This window comes from Drosophila subpulchrella, chromosome 2R, assembly GCF_014743375.2.
Source record: "Drosophila subpulchrella strain 33 F10 #4 breed RU33 chromosome 2R, RU_Dsub_v1.1 Primary Assembly, whole genome shotgun sequence".
Lineage (NCBI taxonomy): Eukaryota > Metazoa > Arthropoda > Insecta > Diptera > Drosophilidae > Drosophila > Drosophila subpulchrella.
Genome location: NC_050611.1, coordinates 4,386,614 through 4,408,631, shown reverse-complemented (window position 1 = coordinate 4,408,631; position 22,018 = coordinate 4,386,614). Strand labels below are relative to the sequence as shown.

Genomic DNA, 22,018 nt, shown 5'->3' with positions numbered 1-22,018 from the left:
AAACGGGTGAAACACTAAATAATGCCTAAAACTATTGAGAGAACATCTTAGAATCGAACCGTAGTTGTCCGAAAAGGACAGGACATTGCCCTCATCGTCGATCCAGGATTCCACTCGAACGAAATCAGCCACAAACGATGGAATAGAACACTTCAGAACGGCCGCATTACCCCTGATAACATACTCGGTCATTATCTCAGCCTCATAGAACTGATTGACAACTGAAAAAGTGTGCAATAACGGAAGGATTTAGAAAAAGATGAAGATGGGAATTGGATAGGATTGAAACCCCCACAAGGTGATGCAGCTGAAATTATTTAATATTCCTTGAAAATACCATAATTCTCAGACGCGTGTAACTCGGTTCCCTCTTCGTCTATCCAGGATTCGACACGCACAAAATCGGCCACAAACGATGGAATGGAACATTTCAGAACTGCCGCATTTCCCCTAATGACATACTCCATCAGGATATCGGCGCCGTAAAACTGATTCACAACTGCGATTCAAGAAAGTGCAATGTTCAGAAATGAAAAAGAAGCTGAAGCAAATTGAAGTGGGAAAGGAATGGGGTTCCTGCTTAAGACTAACTTCTTAACTACTTCAACGCTCGATGACTGTACCAAAATTCTCTTCCGGAGCATACTCAGTGCCATCACTGGCCACCCAGGCCTCAACTCGCAGGAAATCGGCCACAAAACTGGGAATAGTGCACTTCAATACCGCCGTATTGCCTCGGATAACGTATTCGGAAACAACCTCAGCCTCGTAATACTGATTCACGACTGTAAAGCAAGAGTTTTTATGAGGGGGGAACGAAAAGAAATGAAATTGCCAAAATGGAAATAGTGGGTGTGGTTGATGGGATGGGGGTCTGGATAATCCTAAATAACTATTAAATTTGTTCACTGTGCATGTGTACCGGTTCCCTGTTGATCGCCAAGTGAGCCGTACAGCTGACCCTCTTCGTCCTGCCAGGATACGACCTGCACAAAGTCGGCAACAAAGGAAGGAATCGAGCACTTTAGCACCGCCGCGTTGCCCCTTATGACGTACTCGTTGTTGACCTCCGATTCGTAGAACTGTTGCACAACTGGAGATAAGTTCACACAGCCACTGATTACATAATGAAGGTAGGAGGAGCTAGGGGAAGATGGGGCGCCTACTTATAGAACCCAAGTCCAAACCTTGCGTGCGGCGGGCGTGTGAAAATGTGAAGCCAGCTAATTGAAACGAGAGTGTCTTCTAACAGCGACAGACAATATTGCGGAGTGCACTTAATGGGACTGGAAGCGCAATCAGCTCACTGGCTTCGTGCTTCCCTGAGAAAGTCTCTGGCCAAGAGGTTAATAATAGTTCTGATAACATGGCTCATCAACACGCAGTCACCCGAGATAGCGAAGATAAATGCATAAAAAGTAAACATAATAGATGCAGGAGGGAAAATGGTTAGGTACTTATCCATAATTCTGGCATGTCACGCAACTGTACAGAGACCCCGAGTAAAACTAACCCAAAATGTAATCAAAAGGTTAACAAACAAACCGTATTCGCTGCCCGGCAAAAAGTCCTCGTTCTGATCGGTGTGCCAGGAGACAACGCTCACAAAATCGGCCACAAAAGACGGGATTTCGCATTTCAAAACTGCCGCATTGCCGCGTATAACATAGGCCTTATTTACATCGGTGTCGTAGTATTGGGCAACGACTAAAACAGCAATCAAATAAATGCATTTACATAATGAAACCGAAAATAAAATAATTCGGGAAGAACTGAAAACGAATCCTTGAAGTATCGAGGAAGCGAAAACGAAGGAGCGAAGGATTCCCAACCGATTCTGCCTAACCAGTGTTGGTTAATAAAGTTACGTTTTGAGTTCGGTGTGTTGTATATTTTACAGGATTTTGTAATTAGTTTAGCTATTTGCCCGTTAGCTGTACTTGCACTGTGCACAAGTGTTTCTGTGAGTTTGGCTTTGTAGTGTTGTACAGTAGTGGTTAAGGTAGTGCTATTTTTCTATAAGCTCACAAACAGAGACAGTACTTCTGTGCACTTAATCACACACCATATTCAGTGCCTGGATAGAAATTCTCTTGCTCATCGCTATGCCAGGAGATAACATTGACGAAATCGGCTACGAACGATGGTATATCACATTTCAAGATGGCGGAATTGCCGCGGATGACAAAAGCCTTGTGTATATCCTCTTCGTAGTGTTGCGAAACGACTAAACAGGTAGAAGAAATGAAAATAATAGTGAGTGTTTGAGATTTAAATAAGGAGTGAATGAATTATGGAATGGTGGGATTTTCTGTGACATTTCCGAAATCGCGACCCCAGCATGCTTTTAGTAGAGCAAACGAATATTTGCTACGGGTAGTTCGGATCGCACCGTATTCCGCTCCCGGGAAGTAGTTCTCCTCCTCGTCGGTGTGCCAGGATACCACCTCCACGAAATCGGCCACGAATGAGGGAATTAGGCACTTGATGACCGCCGAGTTGCCTCTTATCACATGCTCCTTGTTCACATCCGCCTCGTAGTATTGCGCAACCACTGCGAAAAGGGCAATCATTTCCGATTATGTCCAACATATTCTCACAGTCAGAAAAACGTCCGCGATTTAACATTAGGAACCAAGTTCCTGGAACAGTCTGGCTTTATAGCCACCTTCTGGACAGAAATTCATTAAACGAAAAACCCCGAAACTGCCTGACAGGCAAAGTTAATTTCAATTAACCAAAATATTCTATCCGCAGGCCTGTGTTCAGGGTGTATACCATAACTCATTTCGACCAACTAGCTGCGGGCCACTTGGACAGAATGTTTTTCCTCGTCTGCGCTTTATTCACACATAACCATACTATAAAATGATAAATTCCTCCGGTTAATAGCAAGCGAAAGCAAACGACAATAATGATGTCAGGCTTGGGGAAAAAGGGGCGAATGGGTCGAGAGGTGGTCTTTGGGCTAGGTGTGCTGGCTAATTGCCAGGGAACACGTCAGCCGGCTATGAGTAAGCGGGTGGCACGGCTCCAACATAATTAGCTAAAATGTGCTCAAGTCTGGCCCATTTAGGCACTGCTTCATGGAAGCGGAAGTGACTGATATATCCAGGGGAGTTGAGTCTGGCCCATAACTCGATCAGCCGGCTACCCGTCAACCCCATACGGTGTGGTCTAAATAAGGTGACAATTTCATCATCATCATCATCGTCGTCGTCGTCGTTTTTGTTGGGGCTTGCACATCCTCCAGCGGAGCTGTCAAAGGTTGATGGAAAGACATTCGCAAATGGCAAGTACAGTTGCCGACAAAACACTGGCACAGGAAGTAATGCAGGGAAAACGAACCGATTAAAGTGAAATGCCAACTGGCATTGCAAAACCCGACTAAGAAATGTGTGAAAATGAAAGCGTGCGGAAAACTTTGGCAATTCGCAAAACGTTCGATGGAAATCCCGTGAAAACTCTGTTTTAATTGCCACAGCCGGTGCAACAATAAGTCAAACACAAGGGGTTAAAGACTGCAAAGAGTGACTTGACACGCAAAGGCGACTGGCAGCAAAGTAGAGGAGATACGAAACCAACGCTGAAGTGTCTTCATTTGGGTGTAGCTGCAAGAGAAGTGGTAAACATAGGGCAGTGCAAGTTTTCGTGTTGGTTTTCCTAATCAAAGGGATTACCATGGAAGCTATATGCAAGTACTCTTTTCTGAACATTCAACTGAAGCAAAATGTAGTCGCTCTGAAATACAAAACGTCTTTCCTCCTTTTTTTTGTTAGAGTCTAATGAACTATTTTGATAAACTTTCCTTTTATACTATTATAGTTAATAACCCAAATTTACCGAAAGCTTAACAAATTATCCAAAGTCTTTATTTTGATCAATATAAACCAATTTATTTTCATTATCCCACAGTTAACAAACTAATTAAATTTTTATTTATTTTAAAATGAAACCTAGAAAGTGTTTTGTTTATATGGATTTTTAATCGAAACTCTCTTAATATATATAGGACCTGCATTGTAATAAATCGTTTTTTTATAAAAAAATATTAAAAATCTATTTCTTAGTATCTGTTAGTTAATTTTTCATTTTAAATGTTGATACGCTGACCCTAATTAATCGTCATTTCCTGACCAATGTCCTTCTTGCACTGCCCTTGATCTACCTCTGAACCCTGGTAACTTACCGGCTCGCACATGCACGTCCCGGGAGATGATTGATCCAAACTGGTTGCGGGCTAGACAGGCGTACACTTGGGCATGAACCTCCTGGCGGTAATCCTCGGCGCGGAATGGCGGGAAGACCAGCTTGCCGTCGGAGGAGATCTGACGCAATCCGGGAACATCGCCCACAGCGGTGCCATCGCTTCGGATCCAGATAATCTCGGGCATGGGGTTGCCACTGGCCTTGCACTCGATCTCGGCGCCTGTGGAGTTGGAGAAGTCAATGCGGTTGGTGGGTTCCTTGAGGAAGACTGGTCCTTTCTGGTCGGCATCTGGGGGATTGGCAGCAAAACATTGGCTACCACAAGCTGAAATAGTTTAAAAGAGAAATCAAAAATTAGTGTATTTCATAAAAATATGATTCTAATTTAAGGAAAAGATTAAAACGTAAAATTAGTGGATTGTTTTGTTATAATATAGCTTTTAGTTTATTTATACTAGGACACCAGTGTTTATAAAGCAAATGGATGCTTGTAAATTGGTGATCTATTTGTTAATACATTTATATCACTCGAACTCACATCACTAGATGTGATCAACATTTGGCTACGCTTTCTGGTCAGAACATCCGCTGCGGAAGTGCATTCTCATATCCATGTCAACAGTTTGGCTATTGTTCCAGCCATGGCTGTTTGACAATTGAGGGCCATGGATCAGTGACTCCTCGGTGCTGGACCCCCAACAAAAGCGCTATTCAGTTCCATACATTTTTTGCTTAACCAGTCAGAGCTCCACTTCCATTTCCACCCACCCACTCCCTCCAACTGGCTGGCAAACAAAAGCCAAGCAGGCGAAAATCGTTCGTTGACACTTTGCAGACTCCACCCACTTCCCTTTCGCCCGGAATTTGTTGATGCCGTCACTGTTGCATTGGCAAACGATTTCATATTTCATTTTATGCATAGCCATGTCGCTTGGAATTCCCCCCATCCCGCCAATTTCCTATCACCAAAGGTGTTGAGCAGTTTCTGTGCAGTGACACGCCCACCTCACGCCCCTTACCCATATAGTAACCTCGGATGCAATTCTGAATGCGTGTGCCTGCAATTTGTCTAGGGCAAAAGCTATTGTAAACTTTATCCATACAACTTATTTGTATTCTACAAAAATGTTCATGGTATGACAGGAATTCGGTATATCACCAAATTCAAGAAAGCTGCGAAGATACGAAAGAGATACGAGTTTTATATTTCTTTGTCAAAAATGTTAGTGGATACAACGCAATAAAAAGTCTTAAAACCGTGTGAAAATACTAATTAATATATAATAATATGAGAAAAAAAGAAAGTTACGCAATGAAAATAAGTATAATATTATGAACCCAATTAAAATTAATTGTTTGAAATCGTAGTTGACAATGGGTGCGTGATGTGGGACACCCTGAAAATTCCATCAAATTACTTTCGGCCCTTTTCAAGTAACTTCTAAGGCACTAGGCTGCCATTCACAAAATAAATTAATCAATTGATGTCATTTAAAGGTTTCAATTAAGTAGGGAATAGCGGAGGCACACAGGAAATGTCGCCTTCATATTTAATTATACAGAATTTCCTTTCGAACAAAAAGTGGTGCACACGAGATGAGGACTTAAAATCTTCCTACACTGCGTTGCAAAATTGTAAAAATAATTCTGTTACAAGCCTTATTAAGAAATACTATTTCCAAAAGCCTTAAATTAGAGGAGGTTTTTAAAAATAATGCTTTTAAATCTCGTTCCAATTTTTGAATAAAGGCTATGAATAAACATATAAAGTCTATAGTAGACCTTTCAGATCTACCACTCAAAATATAAGATGCTCTATAGTCCCATAACAGACTGTATCAGTAAAAACACATACATATGTTGGCAACAATATATAATATTCAACATATGATGGCCATACGGAATACAAAGCGTAAAGTCTTGGAAAGACGTGCGAAAAACATCAAATATAGTGGGTAAGGTAGGAAAAGGAAGTGAGAAGTAAGCAAATCGAATGAAATTTTGCAACTGTTGCTTGAGGAGAACCCAGATGATTTATAGGGAGGAAATTAAGATTCCTATAAACACAATCCTTTGTCCTTCCATTTTCTCCACCACACATCATTATCTTCACATTCATGTTTTTAGGCTTCGCTTTGAATGGAATATTTATTTTTTACCAACGTTTTAAAGTACACCTGCTTTTAGTTTTGGCTTTGCTTTGCGCTGCAGCAAAATTAGCAGGTGTATTTTATTTTACTTTTTCGTTTCCAAACCTAAAGCTCTGCGAACAAAAAAAATGCAGAACGAAACCGGTTAGGAAGCCGGCTTTAAATGAGCAAAACAAAAAAGCAAAGCTAAGTAAAGCAAAAGCAATCCGAAGCAAAAGCAGAACTGCGATGTCAACGGCGGCAAAACTCAAGTTAATCAAGCTGTCGAATTTTTGTTTGAGGAATATGGTAACTTTTTCGCCTCGCAATTTTCCACTCAAGCGACCAATTTGCAAAATTTGATGATAATTCCACTGATGATAATGATGATGATGATGCAGTTGCCAACATCTAAGGTCACTTTATCAAGTTTAAGGAGGGCAAGTGACTCAACTTTCGCTGTTTAAATGTTTTTCTTATTTTCATGGGTAAACAGAAGCCAAGAATGAAGAGAGGGCTACAAGCATAAGCAAATCAACTGGGAAAAATAATAATAAACTATAACTAGAGGAGTGGCCCACAGAACCAACAAAAAAGCAAATAGTGATAGGGCATAAATAACTGGCGAAAACACGCGATTCAAGAGGTGTCCAATTACGAAATCCTAACCGCAATGAAAGCAAAACAATTATTGAACCGAAATTTGAGGTCTTAAAACACGACACTTAAAATGGGTTTATTTTTCGAGGATATAAAAGAACAATTTTCGAGAATTATTTCGTCTCCATCGAAGTGCTGCCGCCCAACTAATTAACTTATTCCGGGAAACATACAAACCCTTAACACCTCTCGAAGGGGGAAATTGGAAACTAATAACTTCCGGTTAAACAAAAACAAAGGGCCTAAAAGTTCAATAAGCACACACGCATGACCCCGCCCACCGAAATTAGTCCACATCACGCACTCTTGTCATCGAGGTCAGCCACAAAGGAACGGACAACCCAGGATGGAATGGATACCCACCCATCCCAATCGAAATATTCGCTCTCTACCTGAACGCAATGAATCTCGACTATTTCACCGCGATTCTGATCGGTGAAAGAAAGAAACATCTGCTCGGGAGTTCAGAAACCAGTTCGACAGCTGTTCGGCGGAGGAGTGCCGGGGGAATCGGAGAACAGGTATTGGTATCTCAATGCCAGAGTTACCCACTCATTCATGCGAATCGTGCGGCATTTACCCACACACTCATCACGATCAGTTACAGTCCACAAAACATTACATTACCAATTACTTTTGGGGATATATAAATGAAAACATAAATGTACACCGGGGAAAACTCGTTTAAGATTTAAGGTATCGATTGTAATCGAATATTGAATGGACAAGTAAAGAAGTCCCCTTATTAAGATCAAGTTTTTTAAACAACTGATATATAATAGCTAAGTAAAAATGTATCTTGGGCATTATTTACCGCATTAGGTTTCCTTTTTGTAGAATGAAAAGGTAACAAAGTTAAGATATTTTATATATTTCTAAACTTTGAAAGTCCTAACTTTATCGTAAATATACCAAAAACATTTCTGAACAGTGGTTTTAAAATATATTTTCAAATTATTTCTATATGATAAAAAAAATTAAAACATCTTATTTAAAGAAAACTTAAGGAATATGGTTCACATTTTTTTTAAAAGGTTTATTAAAATGTAATAAAAAATAAAATTTGTATAATTAAGATAGGTATGTAGGTTTCAGTGTGCAGACACCGACTAATTGTGCAATGTGTGACACAGATAATTGCAGACGAACTGCCCACGCGATTCTAACAGCTCCCTGGCTGTAGAACTATTGCTGTGGAGGCATGTCTCGAAATGCCAACTGCAAGTCACCCGTGAAATGGTCCGAGACCGCAAGCTACCCCCAACTCACCTGTCCACCTCAACGTAACTCAGAAGATGACAGGGAGTCACGGTGACGACACGCCGCTGACAACAAGAACAACAAGAACACCACTGGCAGAGAGCAACAAAACCACAGACCAGGTGCGAAAAGCGGGAGCGGAGAGAGAAACACCGTTAAGTCGACAGGAGACAAAAGTGGGACGAACTGGAGCAGGCCACGTGGAAGATACATAGATACATTCCACGGGGAAGACGGAGGGCCTCGAGTGATGATGATGCGGCAGTGTCAGTAGATGTCAAGCCACAGTGGGGCAAAATCAAATTGAAGTCTATTAAGAAATAAGATATAGGATATATTTTAAGATCACAACCCAAAGGACAAGTCCAAGTAATCAACAAATTATCACCTTCTTTTTTAAAACAAGAAAATACCCTTTTTTCAAGACCCTAAAATATCTGATTCGCTAAAGTGGTAAAGTCAACTAAAAATGAAATTAAAATGTAGGCGAGATTTTGATTTGCTGTTTTAAGATATTATATGACTCTCAAGGTAAAATTTTTAGTAACCCCGATTCTAATGAGGTACGTGAATTTTCTATCAACAATATCAATCTGGTAACCACTGTTCCTAAAAAGAGACTGGCATCAGAAGCTGTAATATAATGTGGGGCTGAAAAAGAGAGAGATTGAGAAAGAAAGAAGAACTTGGTCTTGAGGGTGGATTTGTTGTCTAATTGAAAGCGTTGCAAAACATTTACAGGGAGAAGAGCAAAATAAAGAAGAGCGCACACGTGCAATATTTTTCAGCATGTATAGGAATGTATCTCAAAGATACAGTAGTGCCACACAAATTTGCATATAAAGTATATTATGCGGGTAAAATAAGGACGGGAAAATATGTAAATATAAATTTTGAATCGATAGAGATATTTAAGGAATTAAGTAAACAGACGTCTAGAAGTTTTAAAATTTTACTTAACTTTCGACATTTTACTCTTCAGACTTTTATAACACTTTTGTTATAAAATATGCAAGTGCATTCAAGCTGTTTAGACAAAGAGACCAACTTCCTATGACAAAATAAAGTCTTCAACGATAGCGACAGTAGCTTTAAAAAAAAACATATATAATGTCTGGAGTATGAAGAAGGGAAGACCAACAGCAGACGCGTTTTGCATATAAAGTCGAGTTGACATCGTCATCGTCTCGAGCGCATTAATTAAGACTGCCAGCAAGACGCCAAAAGACTTTTTTAAAAAGTGTATACATATATGTATACACACTCGTACCTAGAATTTAACTTTAAATACTTTTTGTCGCATGCAGATTATGGAGATGGAAATAATACAAATGGGCTGAGAGTTGGCAGCCCCCAAAAAAGAAACGTGACTCAGGAACCGTGGACAAGGTGTAAAGGGGGGCCTCCAATCAAATCCCGCCTTCGAAATGCCTGGACGTGCGCGATCCATAGATGATGTGTGCCTGATAAACATCAGTTCTCTGAGGCTGTTGGACTGGAACTGGGATCGGTAGATGGGTGAGGCCATGAACATATTTTACAAATTATTATGACGACTTGATTCCATTTTTGGGGGCGCCAAAATGATGTTAATCCTCCACCCTTTCTCGCACTCACACATGAAGTTAATTTTTGAGATATCTCCGACTCGTATCTTTCTACATAAAAGATTACTTTTAATTTCACGCTACATAATTTATTAATCTTATGTGCCGAAACTAAATTCTCCGTTGTAAGCTGACTTCTGGCATTTAAGTGTCTAGACGACTGGCAAATTAAACATTTTAATTTGTTATTATCCATTATTCAATGTTAATTAAAATGCTGTGTTTTGATAAATATTTTTTTAGATCTTTAAAATATATTATATAAAACTTATAAAAAAGTTTTAAAATTTAAAAATTCTTTATAACTTCAGGCTACGTACCTAGAATTTAACTTTAAATACTTAATATATTATACTAAATATTTATTAAAATGCTGTGTTTTGATAAATATTTTTTAGATCTATATTTTTATTACGCTATGTTTATACCAAAAAATATATTTTATCAAACTTATTAAAAAGTTTGGAAATTGATAAATTCTTTATAACTTGAAGGCCATCCGGGGTAATTTTTAAAAATATCTACTGTCCAATCCTATCTTAAGGGTGGGGACTTTTTAAATGTATTTATAATTATATAGAATAAAATACTGCTAAACATTTTAAAGTGCTTTATATGGTGTTCAACCATTACAGGACAGTGGTAAGTGACAGCCACAACCGTGTTGTATACCCACAACACCCTCTTGGCCAGCTAATTCGGTCGCCGGGGACGGAATAGGGGGAGTCCCGTCGCCAGGAGCTCGTCGGGTGAAGTGCGGCAACGGCGCGTCGCTCCACATCAGCTTGTCAGGCAGCGAGACATAAATAAGTATAATATTTTTCCAGAGGGGAGGAAACTGTTTGGCCGAGAGGAGATGGAAATGCGTGCCGACAACGTGGCCCTTAGTCATCACAGCTGTTCGAGGTGCGAGGGGAAGTGTGTGAGGGTGGGTGGCACTTAGTTTCTCTCTTCTCGGGTAAATCAAAAGTGTGCAACCCAAACATTTGGAGCAGATCTTGGACGGCCAACTAAATAAAACATTTCTCATTTTTCACAACTTTTTCTCTCCTCTGCAAATTAAGGGTGACAACAAAAAGGGAGAGAGCACGAAAAACCATTGGGTTTTCCAATAACGGAGGGGTTGAAAGAAAACTTTATTGCCGAAGTTTTATAAGTCCCACTAAGAGCTGCATTTACTCCGCACCTACATAAAAATATATCTGAAATATTTTCTGGTAGGCCCCATAAATTCTTCGACTCGATGCAGCTCATAAAATATTTTGAGTTAACTTAATACTCTCTACATATATGCATCCAAGAATTTGGGAAATTCTGGCAGCACTTAAAGAGCTTGAATATATGACAAATGCTCTTAATGGCCCAACAAACACTTTGATGCCCTGTGTTGTCGTGTCTTTTCGGTGGATTTGTAAAGAAATCTTAGAAAAGCGAACCGGACAAAGATTCTTTTGAAATGCATTTAGCTCAGCTGGGTTGCCAACTTTCAGCATCATTATAAGGCAATTATTTACGCAATTATCGAAAACTTGCTCCGCAGTTGCAGCTTCGCCATTCTCCAATCTTTATTCCCCATTCAAGTTGACAAACAGCTTTTGAACTATTGCAAATGGGCAAGAAATAGGCTGCAACGGCTCATAAAACACCACACTGCATCGTGACGTCACAGGCGAATGATGTACTTGCCCCTTTCTCCTTGTGGCTTTCTCCACATCTTAAATTGAAGTCACATTCCGGTGCCTGCTGCGATGCAACTAATAATAAGTCGGACGAGAGGCCATTAAGTTGGGGGCAAAATTCTATTGAACCGTCTGCAGACGCCGTTTTCCTCTGCCAAGGAAAATTGGATACACGTATAAAAATTCTGCTTTAAACTTTTTTCAAATCAAAGTGACCTATTATCTGTACAGTATTATTTTTAGATACTGTTGAAAATCAATTAAATCTTGAAAATCCCAGGATACACGCTTAATTATTAAATAAAGAAGCTTAAAAACTTCAAAAAAAATATTATATTCTCTGCAACTTTGCTATGATATCAAGTATTCAATACATTGAAAATAAATTTGCTGAACCTAAAGAGCCTTTACAATTTTTTACGAATTCTGTTTTAGTTTTGTTGTTATTACGTGAAAATCCTAACATGAAAAATTTAATATTAACCAATAAAGATAACAACTTAATAATGTAGAGTAATATGCATCTTGCAACTTTCCATAGTCTTATATGATATAGATATGACATATCAAGTATTCAATGCATTTAGAGTAAATTGGCATACTCTACAGAGCTTAACATTTTTTTTAAGAATTCTGTTTTAATTTTGTTTATATTACCTTAAAATCCTAAGATGCAAGATTTAATATTAACCAAAGAAGATCAAAAACTTAATAAAACAGAGTAAAATGTACCATGTAACTTTTTATAGTCTTATTAGATATAGATATGCCTTATGTAGTACTAAATACCTTTAACAAAAATTGGTAGAATCTAAATAGCTTAAATTTTTTTTTTATTTGGTTTTGATTTTGTTGTGAAAAAAACCTTAGTAATATTTTATGGCACATTCTTTTTTGGTGTGTAAATAAGAGGAGCGCCCAGCCCCTCGGTGTTGCTTAAACAAACCCCGCGTGTGATGAGCCTCAATCGTCGGGTATCATAACACATACTCTGAAGAGGGCTAAGAAAGTGTCAGGAGGGGCACATCAATCATTTGTAATTACGGCAGGCTTTTTCCATCTTGCACAGCTCCATCCTCATATATCGGCTCCTTTCTTCCCATTCTTTCCCATTTGGATTTGTGTGGAAACGGAAATAGTTCTTTCTTGGATGGGACAGGGTCTGGTTCAGTGATCTCTCGGATGATCTCTGTCATATTTACGAGTGTTTGGAGTGGCATGCAGTGCATCTAATTGGTTACGAAATCTCTCGAAGAAAGATCTTGACGATAGCACTAAGAAAAATGTGACCTAGTTGATAAGTGGTCTTTCCTTATCAGTAAAAAGCAAATCCATGGGAATAAGCTCTTGGGGACTTTATAGTGAAAATCAAACAAAGATACAACTTAAGGCAACAGAATTATTTAAACACACATAATTAATTGTGTTTATTTTTCCGTCTACAAATATCAACTTTTTAAATTAAGTCTAACAATTATGTAGTATTTATCTTTCATAGACTTTTAAGACCTTATTGAAAAAATTAAACAAAGACACAACTTAAACTCTCATAATTTACAAGTAAAGCTGAAAAGTTAAGGAAGTCAGAAACTTGTAGAACCTAATTGTGTTCTTTTTTCCTGCTACAAATTTGAGCCAAGAAATGTTTTTAATTAAGTCTAGCAATTGAGTAGTATTTATTTTTCATACAATTTTTTCCATTGGAAAGCAACATCGGAAGAGCATGGCAAAGCCTATTCCATAATTCCATCTATGTCATTTGATTCGCACATTTGTGTCTACACAAATTGACTGCTTCCTGTTTATGTGCCTTGTGTTACATGCTTACTTTTTTGCTTTTTGGTTGCAATGTTTTGAACCCAGCTGTGGCCACTTGTGAACTTTAAGCTCCATTACAGTGCTCGTGGTGTGCGAGCTGAATTTCAATTGAATTCAATGAAATTGCGAATTAAATGCGTCCGACTGCAGCGGAGACAGGAACAACAACATAAACATCGCATTCCGACTTTCCCATAACGGAGCCTGTACAATAAATCCATTTTATTGTTTAAGTCTGGCTTTAAATATTAAAACAGCCATGCAAGGCTTTTGCTTCACGTTTTCATAACAGACATATAATAATAACAAAAGTAAGAAATGGCGCAAAATGTTTTTAATCAATTTCAATTGAATGATGACCCGCACAATCAACGTAAGACGTTCCCTCACTCAAAGCTTATATCTCTCAGTTCTTTCTGGTTCTGCTTCCAGCGGGTAAATACTTTTATTTGACGTTGTAGCTTTTGCATAATTTATTCTTTTAATTTACGATATCATCAGTACAGATCTTTACGGCTTAATAACGAAATATTTTGAATTTATTTTTTTACCTCTAGTTGCTTGTTTAAAATTCCAATCGAATACCTCATCTCATAATTTTTAATATTTCCATTAAATAATTTTGTTTATTCTTGACTTTAATGACAGAACAACTTTTGTGTACTTTTCATCATACTTTTACGCATTTCATTTGTTTATTTTTGTAGGCGAGTTTAGCCCTTTTCGGCTAATAATAAATGTAAATTTGTTTGAATATAAGGCAAGACCCTAAATTGGACAGACTGATATAAATGGAAGTAGCTATACGTATAAATTGGTTACATAGACGAACGCTTTGCATTTTCGATGGGTCAAGCAAACTGGCCTTCTTTATTGAATGCCATTCAAGCTAGCATAAAAGGTAAACTGAATAATAAAGATAAAGTATAGTTGAATAAATCGAAACCTGATTTTTGTTTAATGCTAAATCTTTTTTTGGTATATCATTTAATACAATAATAACTTATTGCTTATTTAATATTACTGCATATAAATAAGGTTAAACCCGAGCGGGTAGAAAAATGCATTTATAAGAAAACATTGCCATAGTTTATCTACGATTTGGAAAATTACTCATCTACTCGGCTGGTCTGAGTAATTGGCAATCTGACCCACTGATGTTGCACAGCCCCTCTGTGCCTCCCCTTCCACCCCAAAATAGTGTTTCCCGGACGGTCGAGGCAACGAACCGCACTTTTATCTGTTCCCCAGCACAACCCTCGCACAAAAAGATACAAATGTATCCGTCCAGACGCACAGTCGAGTAAATATCCAACTGCAAACAAGCAGCGAATGCATTGAAACAAAAAGCGAAAGCCAAAGTAAATGCAAGGAAAACAAAATTTAAAATGCATAGAAACGCTCGGAAAATCCACAGAAGCAGCGACAACGGGGGAAATGGGTAAAAGGTCGAGACGAATGTGTCAACAGCGATATGAAACTTTGAATTAAAATGAAAACGAAGTTCTGTAAATGGAAAGTACGGATTTTATGCCGGAAACTATTCATGGTATCCAAATTCAAACAAATGTAGTGTGTGAAAGCCCGAAAACTAAATTATTAGGAACTCATTGTAGCTGTTTTTCCAAATGGCTCATTTAGAACAATAAATATCGATGTTTCTATAGCTTCCGGATGCCACAGATCAGCAGTTTGGAATGCTTTAGAACACAAATTCGTAGGGCCAACACCGAGCCAAGTGCAATTACTCACCAATGAGGGCAACAGCTGCGTACAGCATTAGCCATTTGGGGCGTTCGTTGGGCATATTCATACTGTATGCCGTGTTTCCGCTGGGCGGGTTGTGTAAAGTTGGCAGTGGAGGGTCTATCTGTTTATCGATTTTACGCAAAAATCCACTGAAAAACACCCTTTGCTTCGGCACACGCGAATTATCTGAAAAATAAAGGGAATGGTTTATTAGATAATACATTTACTAACAGTTGTTAGTGGTATAAGTTGCGGTTTTGGTTCCATATTTTAAATGAAATTTTTATATTTTTACCACCATTAATGTATAATTTAAAAGCGAAACTTTAAGCAAAATTTTCGTTCCTACTTAGTCAATGAATTGCAAGTAATTTGATTAGGCAAAGCACCCTCTACTGTGAAACATATTATGCTTCACCCTTTTATTTTTTTGGGGGTGCTTTAAAGGTAAAACCCTGCCCACACATTATTAAAATACATATTAATAATATGGTGAAGGTATTTCACTCATTCGTTTCATTATTAACTAAATATTTTACCTTACTTCATTTGTTGAAAAGTCTAATTTTCATTTATTTAAGTAATACTGCGAATCACTAATCGTTTTAAGGACGGGGAAACAAGAAATTAAAAGATTAACATTCAGTTCTTCACTAAAAATCACTTAGCAAAGAATAAACATATTTAGAAGTCTATCCCAGCCGAAAACAATCTAAGAAGTACTTTCCACCAGGAGAAGCCCTATAAAAGCGATTAGCAAATGGAATAAAAAACAGAGTGAACCCCAGAAAAGAAGGAATAGTGACTGCGGATGGATGTCATTAATTAAACCACAAATGGGAATTGGGAGGGGGAGAAAGCAACAGCTTCGACGACTTCTTTCTTTTAGTTTTTCCGCCTTGTGCTATCCATAAAATGTCACGCGCCTCCCTCAACCACTCCGCCACCCCAGTTTGGAGGCGAAAAAACAAACTTTATGACAGGCAGGAAGTCACGATTCCACAATTCTGTCTATTTGTTCCCCAATCCCTCGATGTCTGTAATTTGACATCGGCCCCCCGAAATACAGCTCCTCCACGACTTATTTTAATCCATGTGGATGGCCTTTAATTGTTCAATATACACATGCGAGTATATAGAAATAGATTCAAAAGCAAACTGTTCAGCTTTTTAGCGCTTAATTAACTCTTAAGTGGATTCCTTCATTGAAGCATACCACAAGTTGTGAAAAAAGAAAAATACAATTTTTATTCCGCATTCAATTCCAGTTGGAACGTTCAGCGAGATAGCTAAGTCTTATCTACGACTTGGTTTTATTTGCTCAGAGGGTTGCGCAGGCGTAATGAATAAAAACCCTCCCTGCACGAATTCTTTTTAAAAAGAATTGGATAATGGTTGGTGGAGGGTCTGCTCCCTGCCAATGTTAGCTTTTCAATTGGCCTAATGAACTAGCTGTCATTCGCAGCGAGGGTTAACTGTCTCTAAGTTGAGCAGCTTTACGGGGAAACAGCTGCTTTAAGGGTTTTGGGGTGGCCAAAATGTACTACACGATCAGTAAAGTATTTCCAAAAGAGTACGAAAGGAAAAAGGTATACATAGTTCAGTTATAAAAGAAAAGGCTGTTTTCTGTATAAAACAATGTATTATGTATAGTTTATTATATTGCAAATTTGATTTATGCAAACATTTATTAATTTAAAATAAAACATGGACTGGATTTACATATAAGTTTTTTTTAATGCTGATAAAACAAAAGCTTATCTTCTTATTTTTTCCCCTAGTTATTGCAGGAAACGTGCGATTCCTTTACATAAGATTGTTTTGAAATAATAAACTAATTCGACTGTTTTTATACCCTTGCAGAGGGTATATTGATTTCAGTCAGAAGTTTGCAACGCAGTGAAGGAGACGTTTCCGACCCCATAAAGTATATATATTCTTGATCAGCATGACTAGACGAGTCGATCTAGCCATGTCCGTCTGTCCGTCTGTCCGTCTGTCCGTCCGTTTCTACGCAAACTAGTCTCTCAGTTTTAAAGCTATCGGGCTGAAACTTTCCCAAAAGTCTTATATCTTTTGCAGGTAGTATATAAGTCGGAACCAGCCGGATCGGACAACTATATCTTATAGCTCCCATAGGAATAATCGGACAAAAAAATGAAAAAAAATTATATCTTTGGTGTTTTTTAGCATATAAACTCCTAAGCTTGGAAATAACAATTTTTAAATAATTTTGAATTAAATTTTATCGAAATCGGACGACTATATCATATAGCTGCCATAGGAACGATCGGAAAATTTGTGGAAAAATAATATGAAAAAAATTATAGCTTCGGTGTTTTTCAACATATAACCTCCAACGCTTGGAAATAACATTTTTTCATTAGTTCTGAATTTCGAATTAAATTTTATCAAAATCGGACGACATATAGCTGCCATAGGAACGATCGCAAAATTGGTAGGAAAATAATATGAAACAAATTATAGCTTCGGTGTTTTTTAACATATAACCTCCTACGCTTGGAAATAACATTTTTTAATTAGTTCTGAGTTTCGAATTTAATTTTATCAAAATCGGACGACTATATCATATAGCTGCCATAGGAACGATCGGAAAATTGGTAGGAAAATAATATGAAACAAATTATAGCTTCGGTGTTTTTTGACATATTATCTTATACTATTGGGAATATCATTTTTTGTGTTTTTAAATTTAATAATTATAGCTGCAAGGGTATATAAGCTTCGGCTTGCCGAAGCTAACTTCCTTTCTTGTTTCTTTAATATTTGCTTTGCAAAAAGAATTAAACAAAAATATGACTTAGAAACTTTAATCTTTTAAACAATCATAAAACGAACTTTAATCTTCGAGTAATAAATCATCAGTACATCTCTCCTTGAGTTTTCAGCTCAAGAATCGTTCGTTTCTCATCTCGACAAACGATTCTGCGACTCTCGACTGAAACAATTTAGAAAACATCTGGTAATCAGTCAACGGTTGCAGGCCTGCCATATAGGCAGCGTACAACATATGTACGAATACTTTTATATATACAATGTATCTACATATAGCCCGTGAAACCCTCCCTGAGCGGATCCGTTCGGTCAATCGCGTGGTAAAATCAACGAATCAAAAGCATTTTTTATATTACTCATGCTTGCATTTTGTATTCTTTTTGTTGGTCCGTCTGGCTGGATGTGTAACTAAAAATTGGGGTGACGAGCCAATAAATTTTGGGATAGGGTGGTGCAAAGGGGGGGGTGGTGCATTTGGATGGGGGACAGAGGGCAGTGGCCCAGTGCAGGGTCGTCGACGACAGACCCATGGCTGAGGACCCATCCATTGTCCAGAACCGCTGTTATGACCCATTCGCGCTCTGAGTTTTCCGCACTGCGCCCCTAATTGAGATTCAAGTGCTCTCGGCGGCAGCGAAAACAAAAGGAAATATTTATTCGGCCCTCCATTCGTTTGTCAGCCTTTGTTCACTTTAACCTTTTCCGCTGTGTCATGTTTGTGCCCAAGTGGAAATCAATATTTGCCACCAGAACCAAGTCGATGGGAGAGTGTTCATCAATCAATCGATGGGAGCGACCGAAAGAAATTTGTTTAAGTAAAGGAAATAAGTAAATAAGTTTGTTTAATAATGGGATAATCGTTTTTAAAAGAGTTTACAAAAATTATGTGCAAAATCTATCATAATCAGGGAGATCAAAGGTGGGACATCAGTTTTCAGAAGCCTTAAAAAATTATGTTGAAATCTGTATTAATTTGTTATTGTTTATTATCAACTCAATGAAAAGGGTTTACATTTACGAATACCTTTATTTGACTTTAAGTAATAGACAGAGAAAACTAGCAAAAGCTTAGGTGCAAGAACAGGGCTGAAACGTTTTAAAAAGTAAAATGTTTTATACACTTTTTTTTTACTCATGCTATATTAAATGCTTTATTTTACTTTTTAAAATGTTTTGAACCTATATTGACACCTAAAACGTCGAATAATTTTCTCTGTGTACATCTGTAATTCTGTAGTAATTGATTATTGTTTATTATAAACTCAATAAAAACGGTTTACATTTACGAATACCTTTATTTACCATTAAATAATACATCTAAGGCATTAGTAAGAGAATTTATTTGCCAATTTTAATGTTGCCTTGGAACAAATTTGATTGCTCTGGCAACGGGAGTCACATGGAAAATTGGCAACTAGCCCAACTAGTGCGGAATCTCCGCCTAGCAACAGGATGGCAGGCCGACGAAAATCCAGAAAAAGAAGCTGGAAAATGAAAAGTATATCGCAGGCAGACGGAAAAGGAAGCGGCGGAGGGTAGTGCAACACTTGCAAAATCAAATAGTGGAAACTTCAGACACACCAGCGGTTAAAGGACCACGGCAGCTGCATGGGATTTCAGAGATTTTACAAGCAGGGGTGGAACCAGCATTCGCTGCAGGACGACTCACACATATGCGGACAAAGGATCATGGCGTATGTGTGCCACATGGAAACTGCGAGGGATTTTAAAAGGTTCTCGAGAATGAAGAGTTTTGAGCAGGGAAAACTACCTGACGGGGACAAAGGACCAAGGACCAGGCAGCAGGAGGCACAGGTTGCAAACACACACTCACGGACGCACAAACGAATACAACGGTATATCAGAGTTGCTTTTCTGCGGTGCCAAGGGCGCATGCGCCGAAAAAAAATTCGCTGAAAAATTCAGGGACTGAAATGAATTTCTCTAAAAGTCAATTTATAAATGAAAAGGACAGCGAAATGCCTGTTAACTGGCTAAATATTAAAGGCGATATTTAGAAAAATACTATTAGACTGTTTTAAGGGTCTCATAAAATGGGCTTTGTCCTCCCTTATCGCAATACATTTTCACACCCTTTTGCATGTGTGTGTGATATACAGTGCAAAAGTAACCATTTTTGCATTCCCTAGTATGGGAAAACCTGTAGTTAGGCGAAAAATCAATAGGAAGCCCCAATGAAATCTTTGAATTTCCTTAATAACCGAATAGATATCATCCTACAGCATCCTGAAATAGATTTGCCAGACTACCGTTACTCAGTGGGCGTGGGCAGGACTCACGCACACACTCGCAGCCCAACCTATACATACACGACTGGCACAAAGAAGTTGCCAGACAACGGTGAAAATTTCCCTAGCAAATTGCCGACTTTTCTTACCGTTAACGCTCGTTCTGACGGCCAAATTGTTGGTTTAATGCGAATATTAATTGTTAACAGACACACACACACAACACACACGCAGTGAGAGTGGTGGGCTATTTGCAGCAGGGTGCCACTAATCCACGGGGGTGGCGACTCCGCACAAAAGCACCGCACACACAAACACAGATACTTTGCTCTGCTCTTGGCTATCTTTCAGATACTTTGCATACTATTATTCACTTCTTTTAATATACTTTGGAGGTGCACAACCACCACTGGCGAGGGGGGGTGTTGCCAATCGCGTACCGTACCGCTGCCGTATATCCGTATCCGTATCGGTGTCCCAAAACAACGCTCACACGCACACACAATCACACGCACGCTCTAGCGATTCGAACACTAAACGCTGAATCCGGTTCTCAATCGCTCGACGGTCCAAACAAGACTGACTCTGGCTATCCCACGGATGCTCAGGCACACAGATACTCGCCCTCGGATTCAGATACTCCGCTCCGCCAGCCGGCCATTTTCTCGCTCTCTCGAGCACTCTCTCGCCGCGAAGGGGCAATTGTTTGGGAAATTTCGCGGGACATTTTGCACTTGTTGCTTTCGAGGGTAGAAATTGTGGGCTGTGTAGGATTGGATCCTAAGGTGCCTTGAACTACTGTGAATTTCTATAACATTAAATAAATTCGGCGATATCTACAATTTTGACTTAATAAAGAAACGGAATGAAAGGAAATTGTTTTAAAGTAGAATTTACTTATTTTTTATTTATGTACCATTTACCTTAATGTGTCCGATTAAAAAAAAATAAAACTTTTATTCGGATATAGCTACGTCTCAGATAAGCTGCATTTAAGTTTAAAAACATCGAAGTTTTCGATTGAACATGTACTACCTGCAATAAAAACCTTTAAGATTTAATCTTTAAAATTTAACAAAAAAGGGCATCCTAATAACACAATGATACAAAAAACTCATCAAAAGAGGATAATCTATCTTGGAAAGAAGTCATAATTTACTAAAACGACTGATTCGTGCATCGGAACAAATTGATTTTTAGAATTCTCTATTATTAAAATCATCAATCACTAAGAATCACAAAATTCTAATAAACCTATGAGAGATTCTTTGTGGAACGGATCGAGATTTTCTTTATGGTCTCAAAACGTTTTCATATTTTTATCACGATATTATACCATTTATATAGGATTAAAAAAAAATACAAAATTTATCCATTTGACAGAAGCAAAGATATGGCGATGCCTTTTTTGTTAAGATTGTGTATAACTTTAAATTACATGGTGTAATAAAGATAGATCACACTATGTTAGATGTTTCGAATCGTACTGGGAAAATTTTCGAAAATGTTGATTGTGCAGGGATCTACCCTCAAAACAACTGAAGCTAAAACCTTATCTTGAATTAGATTTATAACGCGCAGTGCAACTCCCACTTAAACTGATTTATCCTTTATCATAGAGCTTCATAATAAAACACATTAAATAGGGATTGATTATGTTTATATATATTTATTTGCTTATCCAACAATATCCACACAAAAGCCATGCCGAGCGTTTTTTGTGGAAATACATATGCTTTTAATTGTGCAGCATACTTTTCACAAGTTGATATTGTAAGTACATATGCATAATAATATCATTTTAAGAATGCGTTTGTATATATAATCGAGATATTCTGCAATCTATATTAACTACAATTATC

The 22,018-nt window shown here is 38.1% G+C and overlaps 1 protein-coding gene across 48 annotated transcripts in view; it reads right to left on the bottom strand.

Annotated features, from left to right (window-relative positions):
* LOC119550551 (Down syndrome cell adhesion molecule-like protein Dscam2) overlaps positions 1–20,718 on the bottom strand; it is a 66,791-nt gene extending 46,073 nt beyond the window's left edge. For 21 of the 48 annotated variants that reach the window (XM_037859287.1, XM_037859331.1, XM_037859325.1 and 18 more), the window contains exons 1-3: positions 20,306–20,718; positions 15,115–15,297; positions 4,190–4,534 (exon numbers count right to left, since the gene is read on the bottom strand). In XM_037859287.1, coding sequence (XP_037715215.1) covers positions 4,190–4,534; positions 15,115–15,175 — 406 coding nt within the window. In that variant the 5' untranslated portion in view covers positions 15,176–15,297; positions 20,306–20,718. Of the gene's footprint in view, positions 1–59; positions 222–337; positions 500–922; positions 1,094–1,545; positions 1,708–2,065; positions 2,228–2,392; positions 2,555–4,189; positions 4,535–15,114; positions 15,298–20,305 lie in introns of all 48 variants that reach the window. The other 27 variants (XM_037859328.1, XM_037859297.1, XM_037859308.1 and 24 more) reach the window with 6 other exon arrangements.
* Between the last annotated feature and the right edge of the window lie 1,300 nt (positions 20,719–22,018).